The 14,322-nt window shown below is 35.8% G+C and overlaps 1 protein-coding gene across 11 annotated transcripts in view; it reads right to left on the bottom strand.

Moving 5' to 3' along the window:
• UNC80 (unc-80 subunit of NALCN channel complex) overlaps positions 1-14,322 on the bottom strand; it is a 199,204-nt gene that overhangs the window by 96,403 nt on the left and 88,479 nt on the right. For 8 of the 11 annotated variants that reach the window (XM_019656896.1, XM_019656903.1, XM_019656897.1 and 5 more), the window contains exons 25-27: positions 12,871-13,004; positions 6,549-6,714; positions 1,283-1,486 (exon numbers count right to left, since the gene is read on the bottom strand). In XM_019656896.1, coding sequence (XP_019512441.1) covers positions 1,283-1,486; positions 6,549-6,714; positions 12,871-13,004 — 504 coding nt within the window. The remainder of the gene's footprint in view (positions 1-1,282; positions 1,487-6,548; positions 6,715-12,870; positions 13,005-14,322) is intronic. The other 3 variants (XM_019656905.1, XM_019656906.1, XM_019656907.1) reach the window with 1 other exon arrangement.

Genomic DNA, 14,322 nt, shown 5'->3' with positions numbered 1-14,322 from the left:
TTCTATGACAAAACCATGCTTCTAGCCTGGCCATTTTAAATCAACTGGTCAGGCTAACTTGACTAATTCAAACAATTAATGGAAATAAAAATGTTCCCCAAACTAACTGATGATATTGCCAAAGCTTCGGACCTATAATAAAAGATCTCACAGGGTTTTTTTCTAGCGTCTCCTTAAAAAATAAGGTGAATCTTAAGTAATGAATAAATTAGCTATTTTTGAAGTTGAAGGTGGGTAAGTTTAGAAATATTTCCTATTTTAAACTCACTTTGATGAGATACTCAGCTTCTATTTCGACAGACTTGATCGATAACTCACCCACATTTTCTGACTGACTTCTGAAACAAGTTACCTAGAAAGGAGAGCTTTCTCTTTTGATTCTAACACAGAGACTGAATGGCAAAGAAAATGTGCTTTAAATTTTACTGAATAGTTAAATTCTAGGCATCTGGTGGATCTTATCTGCATGCCTGCTTAATCTTTTTCTTGTCTATTAAGATGATATCAGGGCCCATAGGGCTAACACATTTTGGGATTCAGAGTCTCTTTGGATCCAATGGTGACAATCTACAACGCTAATGCTCTGATTGTGTATTAATACCTCATTCTCAGGTATTTAATATGCTTTATCATCATCCCCTAATTTATCTTCGAGCATCCCTTCAGAGTTGGCAAGGAGTAAATAGACTTATTCCCATTAGATAATTGGAGGAAACAAATTCCTGACACACTAATTGACTTGCTGAAAGTCACTAATTGTCAGGTCTAGATGATCATTCCTCTTTAATATTTTGGATGCTTTCACTGTGAAATACAGACTTTAAAATATACAGGACCTTCAGTTAGCTCTCTTCAAGGGAATACCTACATTTTGTTTTGAAGGTCCTGATCAGAAGAATGGATGCACAAACATCTGGATTTCAAAACACTGTCCCTGACGTTAAAGTGTTTTCTTTCCCACATGTATATGCTGTGCCCTAACTGCTAAAACTGTGGTCCTTGAACTAGCAACAGCAGTTTCACCAGGAAACCTGTGAAAAGTCTGGACTCTCAGGCTCCCAGCCCAGATCTGCCGAATCAGAATCTGCATTTTGACAAGACTCCCAGATGACCTTTGTGCACACTAAGGTCTGAGAATGGTTTTCATACTGAATGAATGGGTTAACCTATGGCTCTGCCCTCCATCTTCTGATGCGCAAAAAAACCAGATTTTCGCTGCTTAGGATTTGGACCCTGTCTTCCTACCCCCCACGTCCCTGCACACCCCACTCTTCTATGTTACCTAGGTCAGTGACAGTGTCCCTGCTCTGGGACAGCTGCAGCTCCTCAGCCTCAGACTCTGAATCCTGCCGTGATAACTTGCTGCTCTTTAAGCTGCCGACCCGGCGAATGCTGGACAAGGAACCCCCCTTCTTCACCTGGAAACTGCGGGTTCCTTTAATCTGGAGCAGGCGGGAACCTCCTATCCTGATCTTCCTGCTGGGAACTGTATTAAAAGAATAAAATAGGGCTTTTTCCCCCTTAGTACTCCCCAGCCAGTGTTAGATGCAAACTGTCCCCAACTTGGCCCTGAACAGCCTCCTCTCTGTTGGCTGGGATGGGCAGTGTGTCTGGACAAGGAGCTTTGCCCGAGTCCCCAGTCAGGTGGCTTTGTTAGGCAGGCGGGAGGCTGGGTCCCCCAGGAAGGGCTGGTGCAGCTTCTTTCTTGGACACATAGCTCATCGGTGCTGGGAACAACCTGCTATCTTTCTGGCCCAGGGTTCACAAGCATGAGTGTGCCCTTGAGTTATGCAGAACTGTTAGTACATTTACATAACATTATTGCTTGATTCAACAGAACCAGAAACCATGTGTTTTTGTTTTTCTTTGGAAATGGAACTTGCCGAGTTACGCAAACCCCTTCATGGAAACCCCTTCATTTTGGAATACCTCATTAAGAAATAAAAACAAGACGCGCTTCTCTCTCCAACTGTCAGCAGTGGGATCCGCTCAGCTCCTCAGCAAAGGCACTAAAGGATCTGTTTTCAGTGGGGTGCTTTGGGTGAACATGAGTGTGAAATGGTTCCATTTTCAATGCACCTAGTGATTTCATAGCATCCTCCTCTCAGTCAAAAGTCTGGGTGAGATGTGAGTCCAAATGTTGCACCACCCTGAGCCAACCTTACAGTCTATATGTACCAAGAAGAACATGCATTATTCATCTTTAGTGTTCTGGAAGAAACAGTCATCAGTGAAGAAAATAGAAGGGTAAAAAAACATGTTTAAACTTGAAACCTACTTTTTTTTTCCTTTTTCTTTTATTAAAAGTATCCTTATTTCCCATAATCATAGACACACCTCTTTCCTTTTCTTTTGAAGATTTAGTGTTGTCACACCTTGATTTTGCAGGCTGGGATAAAGAAAGCTTTCAGAGCTTAAAGTCATTATCAGGAAAGGGTTATTCTGTAAGTTTTCCTTCTTAAGACACGAACAAGATTTCACACTAATTATTTAAGGCATAGCTATTAATATTTTCTAAAGTCCCTATCAGGAAGATTGCACTTTAGTCTTGGGTTTCTCACTCACAGGAGAGTTAGTACGTGATTGTCATAGAACTTGCACAGCTCTATAAAATGTTAATTAAATGTATACTTTTAATACCATGTAAAGGAGCACAGAAGAATTTCTGTTGAATAATGTGAAATGTTTAATCTCTGATTTACTCTTGTAATTAAGAAAGACTAAAATCATCACCACTCAGCTGGCAAAGACCTCATGGAACTCACTGAACACATATGGATAGAAGTTCACATCTGGATAAAAACTCTTGCAGCACAGTTGGATAAATTCCATAAAGACTATAGACCATAATACCCTATTTTAACTATAGCACAAAACTCAACCACTGTATTTTCAATATTATTTTTAGGCTTAATAGAGACTTTATAACCTACTGACATACATTTGAAATAGAAGATAATTATCATTTTTAATGACTAGTAATACAATTTCATGTGAAGGTAGATTAGCAAGTAGGGAAAAAGAAATATATATATTTAAACTTTTACAGAGGCTTGCTTTAGCATTCTTTGCCTGACTTCATGATACCTTTGAGCCTACAAATTCAGCAACATAGCCCTGAATTAATGTGATCTGACAGAAATTTAATTTCGAGAACCTGTTCGACCGCCAAAGATACTTGGAGACAGCACTTAAAAATTAGTGTTCAGAATTATGGCATTGATTATTTACAAAGGACACAGCAGTTAAAATTCAGATTTGGTATTGTACATGAAAAATACCAGTTGAGATTTTACAGCCTTGAATTTAGCCTTCATCTCCATGACAACGAGAACTAGCATGAAAGTGAAACAAATTCATCTAAATTAGACAAAACATCTCATTTTCCCTTTTCTCTCACCCCACATTACATCCATTAGCCAGTCCTGCTGGCTCCACACTTCAAAATTTCATAGGGTTTTGAAAGCCCCCTCATCTATTCCCTGGAATGATGTAACTACCTAACTGCTCCCTCTTACGCCCACTCCCATAGCTCGACTCATCTTTTAAATCATAAATATACATATTATATCACTTTGCTGGTCAAAACCTGCCAACAACTCTCAGACACACTTAAAATATAGTTAAATTTCTAACCATATCTACAGACCTTGCTTGTTTGCCTTCTGCTTACGTTTCTGACCCCATCTCCAACCACGCTTTCCCATCTCATTCTGTTGCAACCATATTGGCCTTTTTGCCCCTCTTCAAGTGCTCCAAGTTCATTCCCGCATCAGAGCCGTGTTCTCACTGTTGTCTCTGTTTGGAAGACTCCTCCCTCAGTCCTTCACATGACTCGCTCCTTTGCATCACATAGGTCTCTGCTCAATGTCATTATGGGGTCCTTCTCTGACTACACTCCCTCCCATTCCAGGCCACTACCAAGTCTCTGACCCTAATTTGTTTTTCTTCACACTACTTATCTCTACTTAAAATTCTTGTATTTAATGTTATTCACTATTATGTTATTAACTATTAGCTACTATAAACGGAAATATATGTGGGAAAATTTTCCTTCATGGCTGTATTCTGAGAACCTGTAATAGTGCCAGGCATACTGTAGGTGCTCAATAGATGATTGTTGAATGATCAGATATGTCTTGTATTTTGGAGTATCAGTCTTGGCTTGTATGTGGAATATGGGTGAACTAATTTGACAGACCCTGCTGGGAGATTTTAGGCAGACATTTTTAGTTCTAAGGATTATTTCACATTAGTTTTCCTTGGTAGAATCTGAACTGTCCCCAGGTTGTTTATTTCAAGAACTGTTATTTTTAGCTTTTATAAAAAACAGATCACATAACATTTTAAATAACATTTCCATCATCTCAGTTAGCAGGGTCCCCATGGCTCCCCATTTTCACAGTGGCTTTAGCAGCTGATACCTGCTTAAAAAGATCAAGAAATATTTAGGAATCTTTAGGAGGATTTTTGCCAACTGCTAAAGGATATTTTATGGATATATTCTTATTTTATTCATAGCTTCAGTTTTGTGCTCTTTACTTATTAAACAACTTTCATATATTAACATAGCTATTCTATGAGAAAAAAACATAAGCATCTGTGTCTTTGAGAGACAAATTGCCATTTAAGAGTGATTTACATAAATTATAATCATGAAATTAAAGTCTTCTTAAAATTAATTTGATGTTTTATTTTTTTAAATGGTGTAGAAGTTACTCTACTCAAGTTTAACCATGTCAGTATTAAGAATTTTTATTTCAGCTGCTTTAAATAATAATTAGCGTAATAACTTTGAATGTGCAAAAAAAGAAAATCCCCTTGGGAAATGTTTAAAAGATGGAAGCTTCTCATCACAGTTATTCTTGTCTGAAGAAAGAATATTTAAAAAAAATATTGACTTGGTGCTTCTTCATACACAGAAATTGCTAAGACTTGGCTATAAAATATTTGGTTCACCATAAGTTCAATAGAATAAAATGGTTATTTGCATTTTTAAAAATGCCGTGACAACAATCTAATCTTGAAATATTAAAATAATTTTCCAGTGTATATATATTCCTTGTAAGATTTTAAATGTTTTAAGATTTTAAATTTTTTATGTCTTCTCTATCTGGATCTGTTCCTCTCAAGAATCATTCATTCCTTAAATTATCACGCTTTCATGGAGTCATTGTCTATTGGACATTAGAAAATACATAAATGCATCAAGTCATCTTTCACTCTGTTTACAAATGTGTTCTTTTAATTGAAATTCATTAGAAAAGCACTGACAGGCAATGGAATAAGAAATGGCAAAATCAGACAGAGAAGTTAACAGTTTAAAGGAGCCTTTAAAAAGCAATTTAAAACTTTGCAATCTTTACTTTAGCTCATATTTAGAATTTTTTCTACATGCGTTCTAATCTATATGCTCATGATATTAAAAAAACAATGACAACAATTATTTATTGTGTGCCTATTATGTATCAGGTACTGAGTTTATGCTTTCCTTGCATTGTCTCATTTAAATCTTTCAACATCACAATGTGGTAGATGTTATTAATGTAAATATATGGAAAAAAACCCCTGCAACTTAGATGGTAAGTAACTTGTACAAGGTCACACAGCTAGTTACTATTTTACCATTTTAAAATGCACATTTTTTCACATTTTACTGAAATTGAGATTTATCTTACAACTGATGACATCTTAAGATCACTAGTGCCAGGTGACAGTTGTGACACATTTGCTATTGCTTGTGTCCATGTGAACATCTAAAGCATAAGCTACAAACTTTACACAATGGGTACTAGTGTCTTCTAACTCCAAGAAGCCAAATGGTAGTTTGATGGAGGTGTGGTGAGTTAGCAAGTCAGATGCATTTGGGAACATTCCTGAAGCAGGAATTGAAGGAAGGTTGCATGTTTCCTTAAGTAACTAGCACCAATGGCTTTACTTCTTTCATAGATAATTTTTTTTAAATGATGGATACTAACATTCTGATGACACAGAGAACATTACCATATAGGAAAACATGGATATTGATAATTCTGAGTTGAAAAGTGATTAAGAATTTTATACTCTGAATTGAAGGTACTTCAGAAAATCTTTAACCAGTTGATTTATACTTACCCTTTCTTTGGCTGCACAGGAATGACATATATAAATGACATAATAAAAATTTACATCTAGTTAAGTCTGGAAGTCCTCTTGTAATAAGAACGAAATACAAACTAAATGATAAGAATTACATAAGAGCTGAATTGGGAATATTTTTCCTTTCTTATTAGTATATAACATAATGTCTCATCTGACACCTGATGGTATCTTAGATTCAATGGGATATGGAGAGTTGCTGAGCTGAAATTAGAGCTTGGGACTCTTTTACTGAAGAGCCCAACTCCTAACTAGCACAGTCTCGTACCTCACAGTACTTTCCGACACAGTACTGCACAGAGCCTGAACAGTCTTGGATTTCTTTGGGTGCACAATTCTGTAGTTTATATTCCAGACCACATATCCTATGAGAAAGCTTGAAACATAAAATAACCCTTGTTTTTCCATACCTTTCTTCTCCTCAACACCTGCATCTGATTTGAGGGTGTGGCTACTACTGTGGAGGGAATCTTTGGAGTCTTCATTTTCATCCAGGACCCCGGCAAAGCTGATCTTCCTCTCATATCTGTGTCGGTCCAACTCAGGATCCAAACGAAGTCTGCAGCTCTCCAAGTCCTGAAATGTCAGTGAGTAGTTAGGTCAGTGCCGGCATCTCCCCAGCGCTGCAGTGGTCTTGTGGCAAACCTTCCTCAGTTTGGAACTGTACAGAATTGCATTTCAACAGCCCAGTTCTCCTTTATCTAATGCAAATTTTAGATTGCGGTCATACAAAATTTCTTAAATTAAAAATCTTCCCTAACTCATAGTTTTTCCCTTTTCTTTACCTGCTTTACCTTCCAAAAGCACAGACCTTATTCCAAATCCAGAACCAGTTTCCTCACCTTCTAATTCTTTGTCCACAGGTTTAACTGAAATTGGTATTTATTTATTAAATAATCATGCATTGAGTGCACTGGGTATGAATGTATTAGTACTGGGGGATAAATAAGAAATGGATTTTGTTCTAAAGGAAGTCAGAATCCCAAGACAGAGACTGAGAAGGCAAACGAGTGACAGATTCCAAGGCTCAGAGACAGAGTAAAAACTTAGAAACCATGCTTGGAGGCTGTGATTGGCAGAACAATCACCCTCCAGAGATGCCCATGCCATAGTTGCTGGAACCTGGTGAATACATTGCTTTACATTGCAGTAGGGACTTCACACATGTGATTAAAGTTGAGGACCTTAACGTGAGAGATTACCCTGGATAAGCCAGGTGGGCCTAACCCAATCACACAAATCTTTAAAAGTGGAGAGCTTTCTCAGGCTGTGGTCAGAGGAAGATATATGAAAGAAGGGTGAGAGAGATGCTACATTACTGGCTTTGACGATGGGTGAAGAGGCCATGAGCCAAGGAATGTGGGTGGCCTCCAGAAGATGGTTAAAGGGCAAGGAAACAGAGTTTTCCCTAGAGCCTCAGAAAAGAGTGCCGCCTTGACAAACATCTTGATTTAGCACGGTGAGACCTGTGTCAGACTTCTGATCTCCAGAACTATAACATGTTTGTGCTATTTTAAACAACTAAAATTGTGGTAGTTTGTTACAGCGGAAATAGAAAGTAAATACAGAGGTGATGCTGGAGTTACGTTAGAGGATACAGTTTGCTCAGCAAACAAGTGGGGAAAGGAAGTTCAGGTTCAGGCCCATGTGTGATGGTCAGAGGCTCAAAACAGGATAATACATTGGTAGCAAGTCTCACTCCATTCTAGGAGGACCTCAGTATAGGGGCTTCCATTACTTTCAGCTTATAAACAGAATGAACCCATACCCTAAATCAGCCATGAGGGGTGTTATTTAGCAGGAGTTGGGCCTGGGAGGCCCCAAACTGAAAATTTGATCTGAAAATTTGCCCTGTTTTGTGAATGGAGATGTGTTCATGCTGAAGATCACATTTAATTACTAATCTAGAGAACACTTTTGGAGGATCTGATCAATAAAAATATACATATAATGCCAACTTTATTTTTACACAGCATTCTAATTATAACATCATACGCCTTGTGGTTCAAGTGGGTATGGAAAACAAAAAGTATTTTAAATTCTCAGCTTTCACCAAGATAAAACTCTTGTGCTTTTCATTGTTAATTAATAAATTAATTTTAGTCTCTACGTATTGTTTTCTTCCTTTCCCCTTAGACTAAGAACAGAAATTGCACTTTGGTACTCAGAAAATTATATCACATCTAGAAAAATAAAGAACTACATGGAATCTATTTCACAGAGTCAAAAAATATTCTGGGATATAATTGCTTCTCTGAAATTAATCCCTTTTAGGGAAAAATATAACCTAATCTACTGTATTTTGGTAGCCTAATTTAATTAGATAAATTTCTTAGTTGGGACAAAATGTAATAATATAATAACAATTCTGATTCTCAAATTTCTTCCCAATTTCTTGATTTACCGATTTGTCAAAATCCCACCTCTCTTTCAAAGCTACATTCAAATGTTACTTCCTTCAGGAAGATTCGTTCTATTTTTCCAGTCCCTTCTTTAGCCATCCATGGCCCTCTGCTCCTTTCTTGGGACCACTCTTATATTTTGCTTCAGGACATAGTTTTATACGTCAGTTCTCCTATTAAAATATATTCATCTCTGTATCACCCCCACCCCCACCCCTACAACTATCACACCACCTTGTTTGTAGTCTTACTCTCAATAAATATTCATCAATTTAGTCTTCATATATGTGACTTGTATTTTGCTTCTGATTCTTTTTTTTTTTTTTACTTTAGGAACATTTGGAATTCAGCAGTATATTCCTTTTTTAAAAATTATTATTATTATTATTATTATTATTATTATCATTATTATAGTTTCAGGTGAACAAAACAATGTAATAGACATTTACACCCTTCACAAAGTGATAATCCCCCCCCCAATTTACTACCCCTCTGACATCGAATATATCTGTTAAAATTCCACTGACTATACTCCTTATGCTGTACTCCACATCCTGTGACCATACACACACACACACACACACTGAGGGTGCCAAAAAAAGTATACACATTTTAAGAGATGTTATCTATGTATTACTTTTCGAAGTTGAATGAATTACGTAGCAATGTGTAGTATGATGTTCACTCAAAAGATGGCTTTAATCAAATGATTACAATTTTAATACAATTTTTTCCTTTCTTAAAATGTATATACATTTCTTTCTCTCTCTCTCTCCATATATATATATATATATGAAATTATATATATATATAATTATAGTTGACATTCAATATTATTCAGCTTCAGTTGCAGGCGTATAGCGCATTGGTCAGGCATCTACACAGTCTATGAAGTGTTCCCCCTGGTAAGTCCACTATCCAGATGGTATCCTACATAATCTTTACAACATTATTGATTATATACCCCAAACTGTATTTCATATCCCCAGGGCTATATTGTGACTACCAATTTGTACATTCTAATCCCTTTACCTTCTCCCCCATCATTACCCTTCTCCCAGCTAGTAACCATCAGTTGTTTTTTTTCCCCTGTGTCTCTGAATCTATTTCTATTTTGTTTGTTCATTTATTCTGTTCTTTAGAGTCTACATATAAGTGAGGTCATATGATATTTGTCCTTCTCCGTCTGACTTATTTCACTTAGCATAATATTCTTTAGGTCCATCCATGTCGTTGCAAATGGCAAGATTTCCTTCTTCTTTATGGCCGAGTAATACTCCATTGTGTAAATGTACCACAGTATATTCTTTATAACTCAATTTGCTAAATCCTATTGGTGCAGTTGGTACCGTTTCTAGCACTCTTGCACAAACATTCAATATGTTGTTTTCCCTAATGAATGAATGTAGATGCACAGAGACTTCCTTAACGGCTTTTTTCTTTATTATGAACTCATCTGTGCATTGAATAGGAATTATTTGTTTAATTCCATGTTGTTTGGTCATTGGTTATTGGTTTCACTATTTCAACTAGGAAATATTTAAACAGATCAGCGGTTTTACAAACAAAATTCTTTTAAAAATATTTATTCTTCTCAAGCTTGGAAATTAATATTTAGAGAAAAATTTGATTATTATGCTCTTTTAGATTATAAATCTTGTAAAAACTGCTTCTTTTTTATGACATTAGTTATTTATACGGTTTATGAAAGTCATTTTATAACTAAAAATGCTACCAGAAGTTGTTTTGGGAAAAAAAGCACATTAATTAAGTTGAATCCAAAGACCTAGCTGGGAAAAAATTAAGTTGGAAAAAAATGTATTTTCAGTACATTTTAATACTTTTTTATGTCATTTTTTTTCTTTTTCTTTTATCTTCATTCCCCACCAATGAAGTAAGTGGCCTCCTGCGATTTCCTGACCCTGTCTTAGAAATAACTCTGGTTAAACAAATTAACTTTTATTGTAATTATTGTATTTAAGGTTCTTCTGCTTTCTTTACCCCCTTTTTGCATGTAAATGGCCTTTTCAAACAAATATTTCATATCTCAGCTTTAAAAATGGCCTCATGATAATTCTATCAGAAAGATTTTTTTTTCTTGGTAGAAAGTGTATGTTCCTAATCTCCCATCTTCAAACCTCAGAATATTTATAGCTTTTAATGTGATTATTTTACTATAATATTCTTTTATTATTCTGTGTATTCGGATAGAGCTTTATTTTTACTGTTATTAAAAATGTTACTGAACTAATAAAACACACCAAAGATCTATAAATACCCTTGCAGAAATGTTTTAAAACTTTAGAATATTTCATTTTGATGGTATTTATGCTTAGCCTGTTAGATTCACTATTTAGTACAATTTCTTAAAAAACAATTTCAAGCATCTGCAGCTTCTGTGTTGGTAAAACAGTTTTATGACACTCACTGTTCTTTCTATAGTACGTTAGAATATGACTTGACTTTATTTTTATTATTATTTTTTATCATCAACTATTGTTAAATAGATTAGACATGAGGAAAAGCTTCTTTGCAATTTATTTTATAAAGGCCACATCTCAATACAATACATAAGCCTACACTTGACAGTGAAAATGCTAATGTAATGAATAAAAGATTTCTAAGACTTTATTAAAAGCAGTGAAAACTTTCTTCTCATTGATTGAATGGCTGCAGGCTCTGTTTAGCTTAATTTCTTGGCATTTCCTATTAGTCTGTCAGTTGATTACACAGCAATTTTTAAAAGATTTGGTTAATTAAAAAAAAATTGTTACAACAAGGGCCATTAAAGTATAGCCTTATGGAGTTGAAGGGAAAACAAAAATAACTGATTTGAACTTCTAATATTCTTGTTTTTTTTAATCACAATGGATCAAAATGGTGACCAATAGCTGAAATCTTAAAAGTCGATACACTACTGCTCTTTTATGAAGACTTCAGTATCATTAGAATGTTGATAGGCTAACTCTGACAGATTCGTAAAGAGCAGATATTTTGTCGCACTGGACTTTAAATGCATGTGTTGATTGGTGGCCTTGATTTGATTTTATAGAATGGCCTGAATATAACAGTGAAGGTAATAATTCAGAAAAGTAAAGGCCCAGGTTAATATGAAATTAAATAAGAGCCATAAGAAAAGCCGCTTTTTTCAGGACCCAAATGATGCAGCTTCACGTTCCAAATGTGGGCATGTTTCTCTTTGAAACATATATTTCACACGTACATGTTTCCAACTTAAAAATATCCATTTTATGTTTTAGCGTGTGAGGAAATGGGCTTTCCAGACCTTGGAAAGCCAGAGGGAGAGGCGCTGCTCAGGGTACCGGAGCACAAATTCTTTCGGGCCCGTTGGGATTAGGGTCTGGCCTTGTTCTTGCCGAGTTTGGTTTAAAAAAGCAGGAAAGCTGGTGGACTGTAAAATCCACTTAAATGAAAGCACACAGACTGTAGTGTAATGATTTTGCTGGTAGAGTAGTGTAAGCTTTGTGTAAAAAAAAAAAAAAAAAAAAAAAAGAACTTGTCTAGTTCCTCAGTTCTGGCTTGATAATGATTGCCTATGATGAAAGAACCACTGGAAACTTGGTGCCTATTAGAGAATTGAGGGCCAAGTTTAATCAGGTCTGAGGTGTGTCTCTGTCCCACATGCTCTGTGAGGACTAGTGTTTTTAACAGAGCATAGTGTTTTTATGTTCTGTTAAACAAATCAGGCCCTGATGGTAGAAGTGTGTGTGTATGTGTGTGTGTGTGTGTGTGTGTGTGTGTGTGTGTCCGTGTGTGACTGTGTGTGACTGTGTGTTTCTGTGAGTGTGTGTATGTGTGTGTCTTTTTCTGCCTATCCTTAAGAAATGCTATAGGAAAATAATACATGTTTTGGGATGTTTACATGCTAGATGCTTAAACAAGTCTTTTTTGCCCATAACTTAAACAAGAAAGCTCATTGAAAGCACATTTCTATATGGATTTATGAGCAGCTAGTATAAAAAAAAAATCTTTCAGAAATTTCTGGAAAATGCTGGCCATTAAACCTCCTCATAGTTTGCAGAGTAAAGGAATCTACACATTCTTAGACATACCTAGCGTAAGTGATAGTGATCAACCAAATATTTGCTCCAGTTGTGCTAGCTTTAGTGATTTCAAAGTCAACTTTAGAGTTATTTTTTAATAGAGAAAACAGATTTTATTTTTATATATGAAAAATCTCTTGGTTGAATTTTAAATTACATGATACCTTTGGCCGTTGGGCATTTGAAGAAATTGTGAATACTCAAAACCTAGTCACATGCCTGGCCTCTTCATGTAGCCTGATTATTAACACGCATACTTTACTTACCACCAGGGGCTCAGTGCGTGGTCTGGGCAAACACGAAAAGGTCTCTCGCAGGAAGGTGGTAATTTCCAGGAGAAGCTGGCACGCTGCCATCTTCAAGGCAAAGGGGCAGCCACATTTAGAGGGGTTCACAGTACCTATGGAATGAAAGAGTTCTTTCATAAGTAAACAAACTAATAAAAAAATACAGAGAGGTAAGGTTTGATGGACATAGCTACAAATGTGTAACACCAAATCGCATATGAGAATGTTACCTAAACATGTCCAAAATGAAAGTGCATATGAGAATGTCAACTATACATGTTTAATGTACCTATTCCTTTTAGTGTAATCTGTGCATTACTACCGACCTCTCTCTTCTTCCATTTTGTAATTCTGTAACAAATGCCTCAGAATTAAAATGGCAATCAATAAGAACTAAATTATTCTCCTTACAGCCTCAGAGAGTTACAAAACACAGCCCCACTAAGCTAGAAAGCCTTTTAATGAAAACTGTAATGGGAAAACAGTCTTGCAAGATTTTCACATTGGTATTCAATCAGATTTAGACTATAAACTCAATTTGAAACTACAAAAATCCTCTTGGTTCATTTAATGAGAGACATCTCTCAATGTTTGAGGGCACTGAAGTTGTTTCAGCTCTAGTCCAGATGTGTTTTTGCAGCCTAGTTAAGACATACTTAATCACCTATATCATCCAGTTAATACAAGCTAGCCTGTCATAGTAAGGTACGGCTATACTAGAAGCATGCAAATATTTTCCCTTGTTCTAAAAAAACTGGTCTTTGAATGAGTAAAGCATTGTATCAATCATAGATCAAGTAATGGATTTTTCTCTAAAGACAGATAATGGGCAAGGTGACACCATAGAGACTTTCTTCTCAGAATTAGTTCTCAGACACATGTCATCCCAAAGCATGCAGAAATATACTGATTATTTATCAGTATTCAGAAAGAAGGCCAAACCGTATAGAGTTTTGTCTCTCATAAAAGAAAGAAAATAGTTGCCTATTTTGAATGAATCAAGTCACCAAGCAAATAATATTACATATCATCATTCCTAAATATCTTTCTAAAATATTTCCCATGTATTAGGCTTTCTTAATTGAACAGAATATATACTTCATGGTTTATATTAACAGTAGGTGGAAATCATGGTCTTTCTGAAAATATCTGGCTATTACTTCCTTATAAAAATCATTATTTTCTCTCCAAAGGTAATAGGTGGACATTGCCTCTTATTAAGATGGAAGGGAGAAACTCCTCTAGAATTTGCAGACTGGTACTTGCCTGCAACTATCTTTTACATGCAAGACAAGCGATGTATTGACTTGTGCTTGGAATTAAACCAGACATTCCAATCTTATGTTCGATGGAAGCTATATGATTCTCTAGAAATTGCCTGGATATGCACCAGTTTTTCTAGAAATAATTAAACACTAGAGATTCAGTATA

Source organism: Hipposideros armiger, unplaced genomic scaffold (assembly GCF_001890085.2).
Source record: "Hipposideros armiger isolate ML-2016 unplaced genomic scaffold, ASM189008v1 scaffold_268, whole genome shotgun sequence".
NCBI classification, from domain to species: domain Eukaryota; kingdom Metazoa; phylum Chordata; class Mammalia; order Chiroptera; family Hipposideridae; genus Hipposideros; species Hipposideros armiger.
Note: the sequence above shows the minus strand (reverse complement) of the source record. Positions and strands in the feature narration are given on the sequence as shown.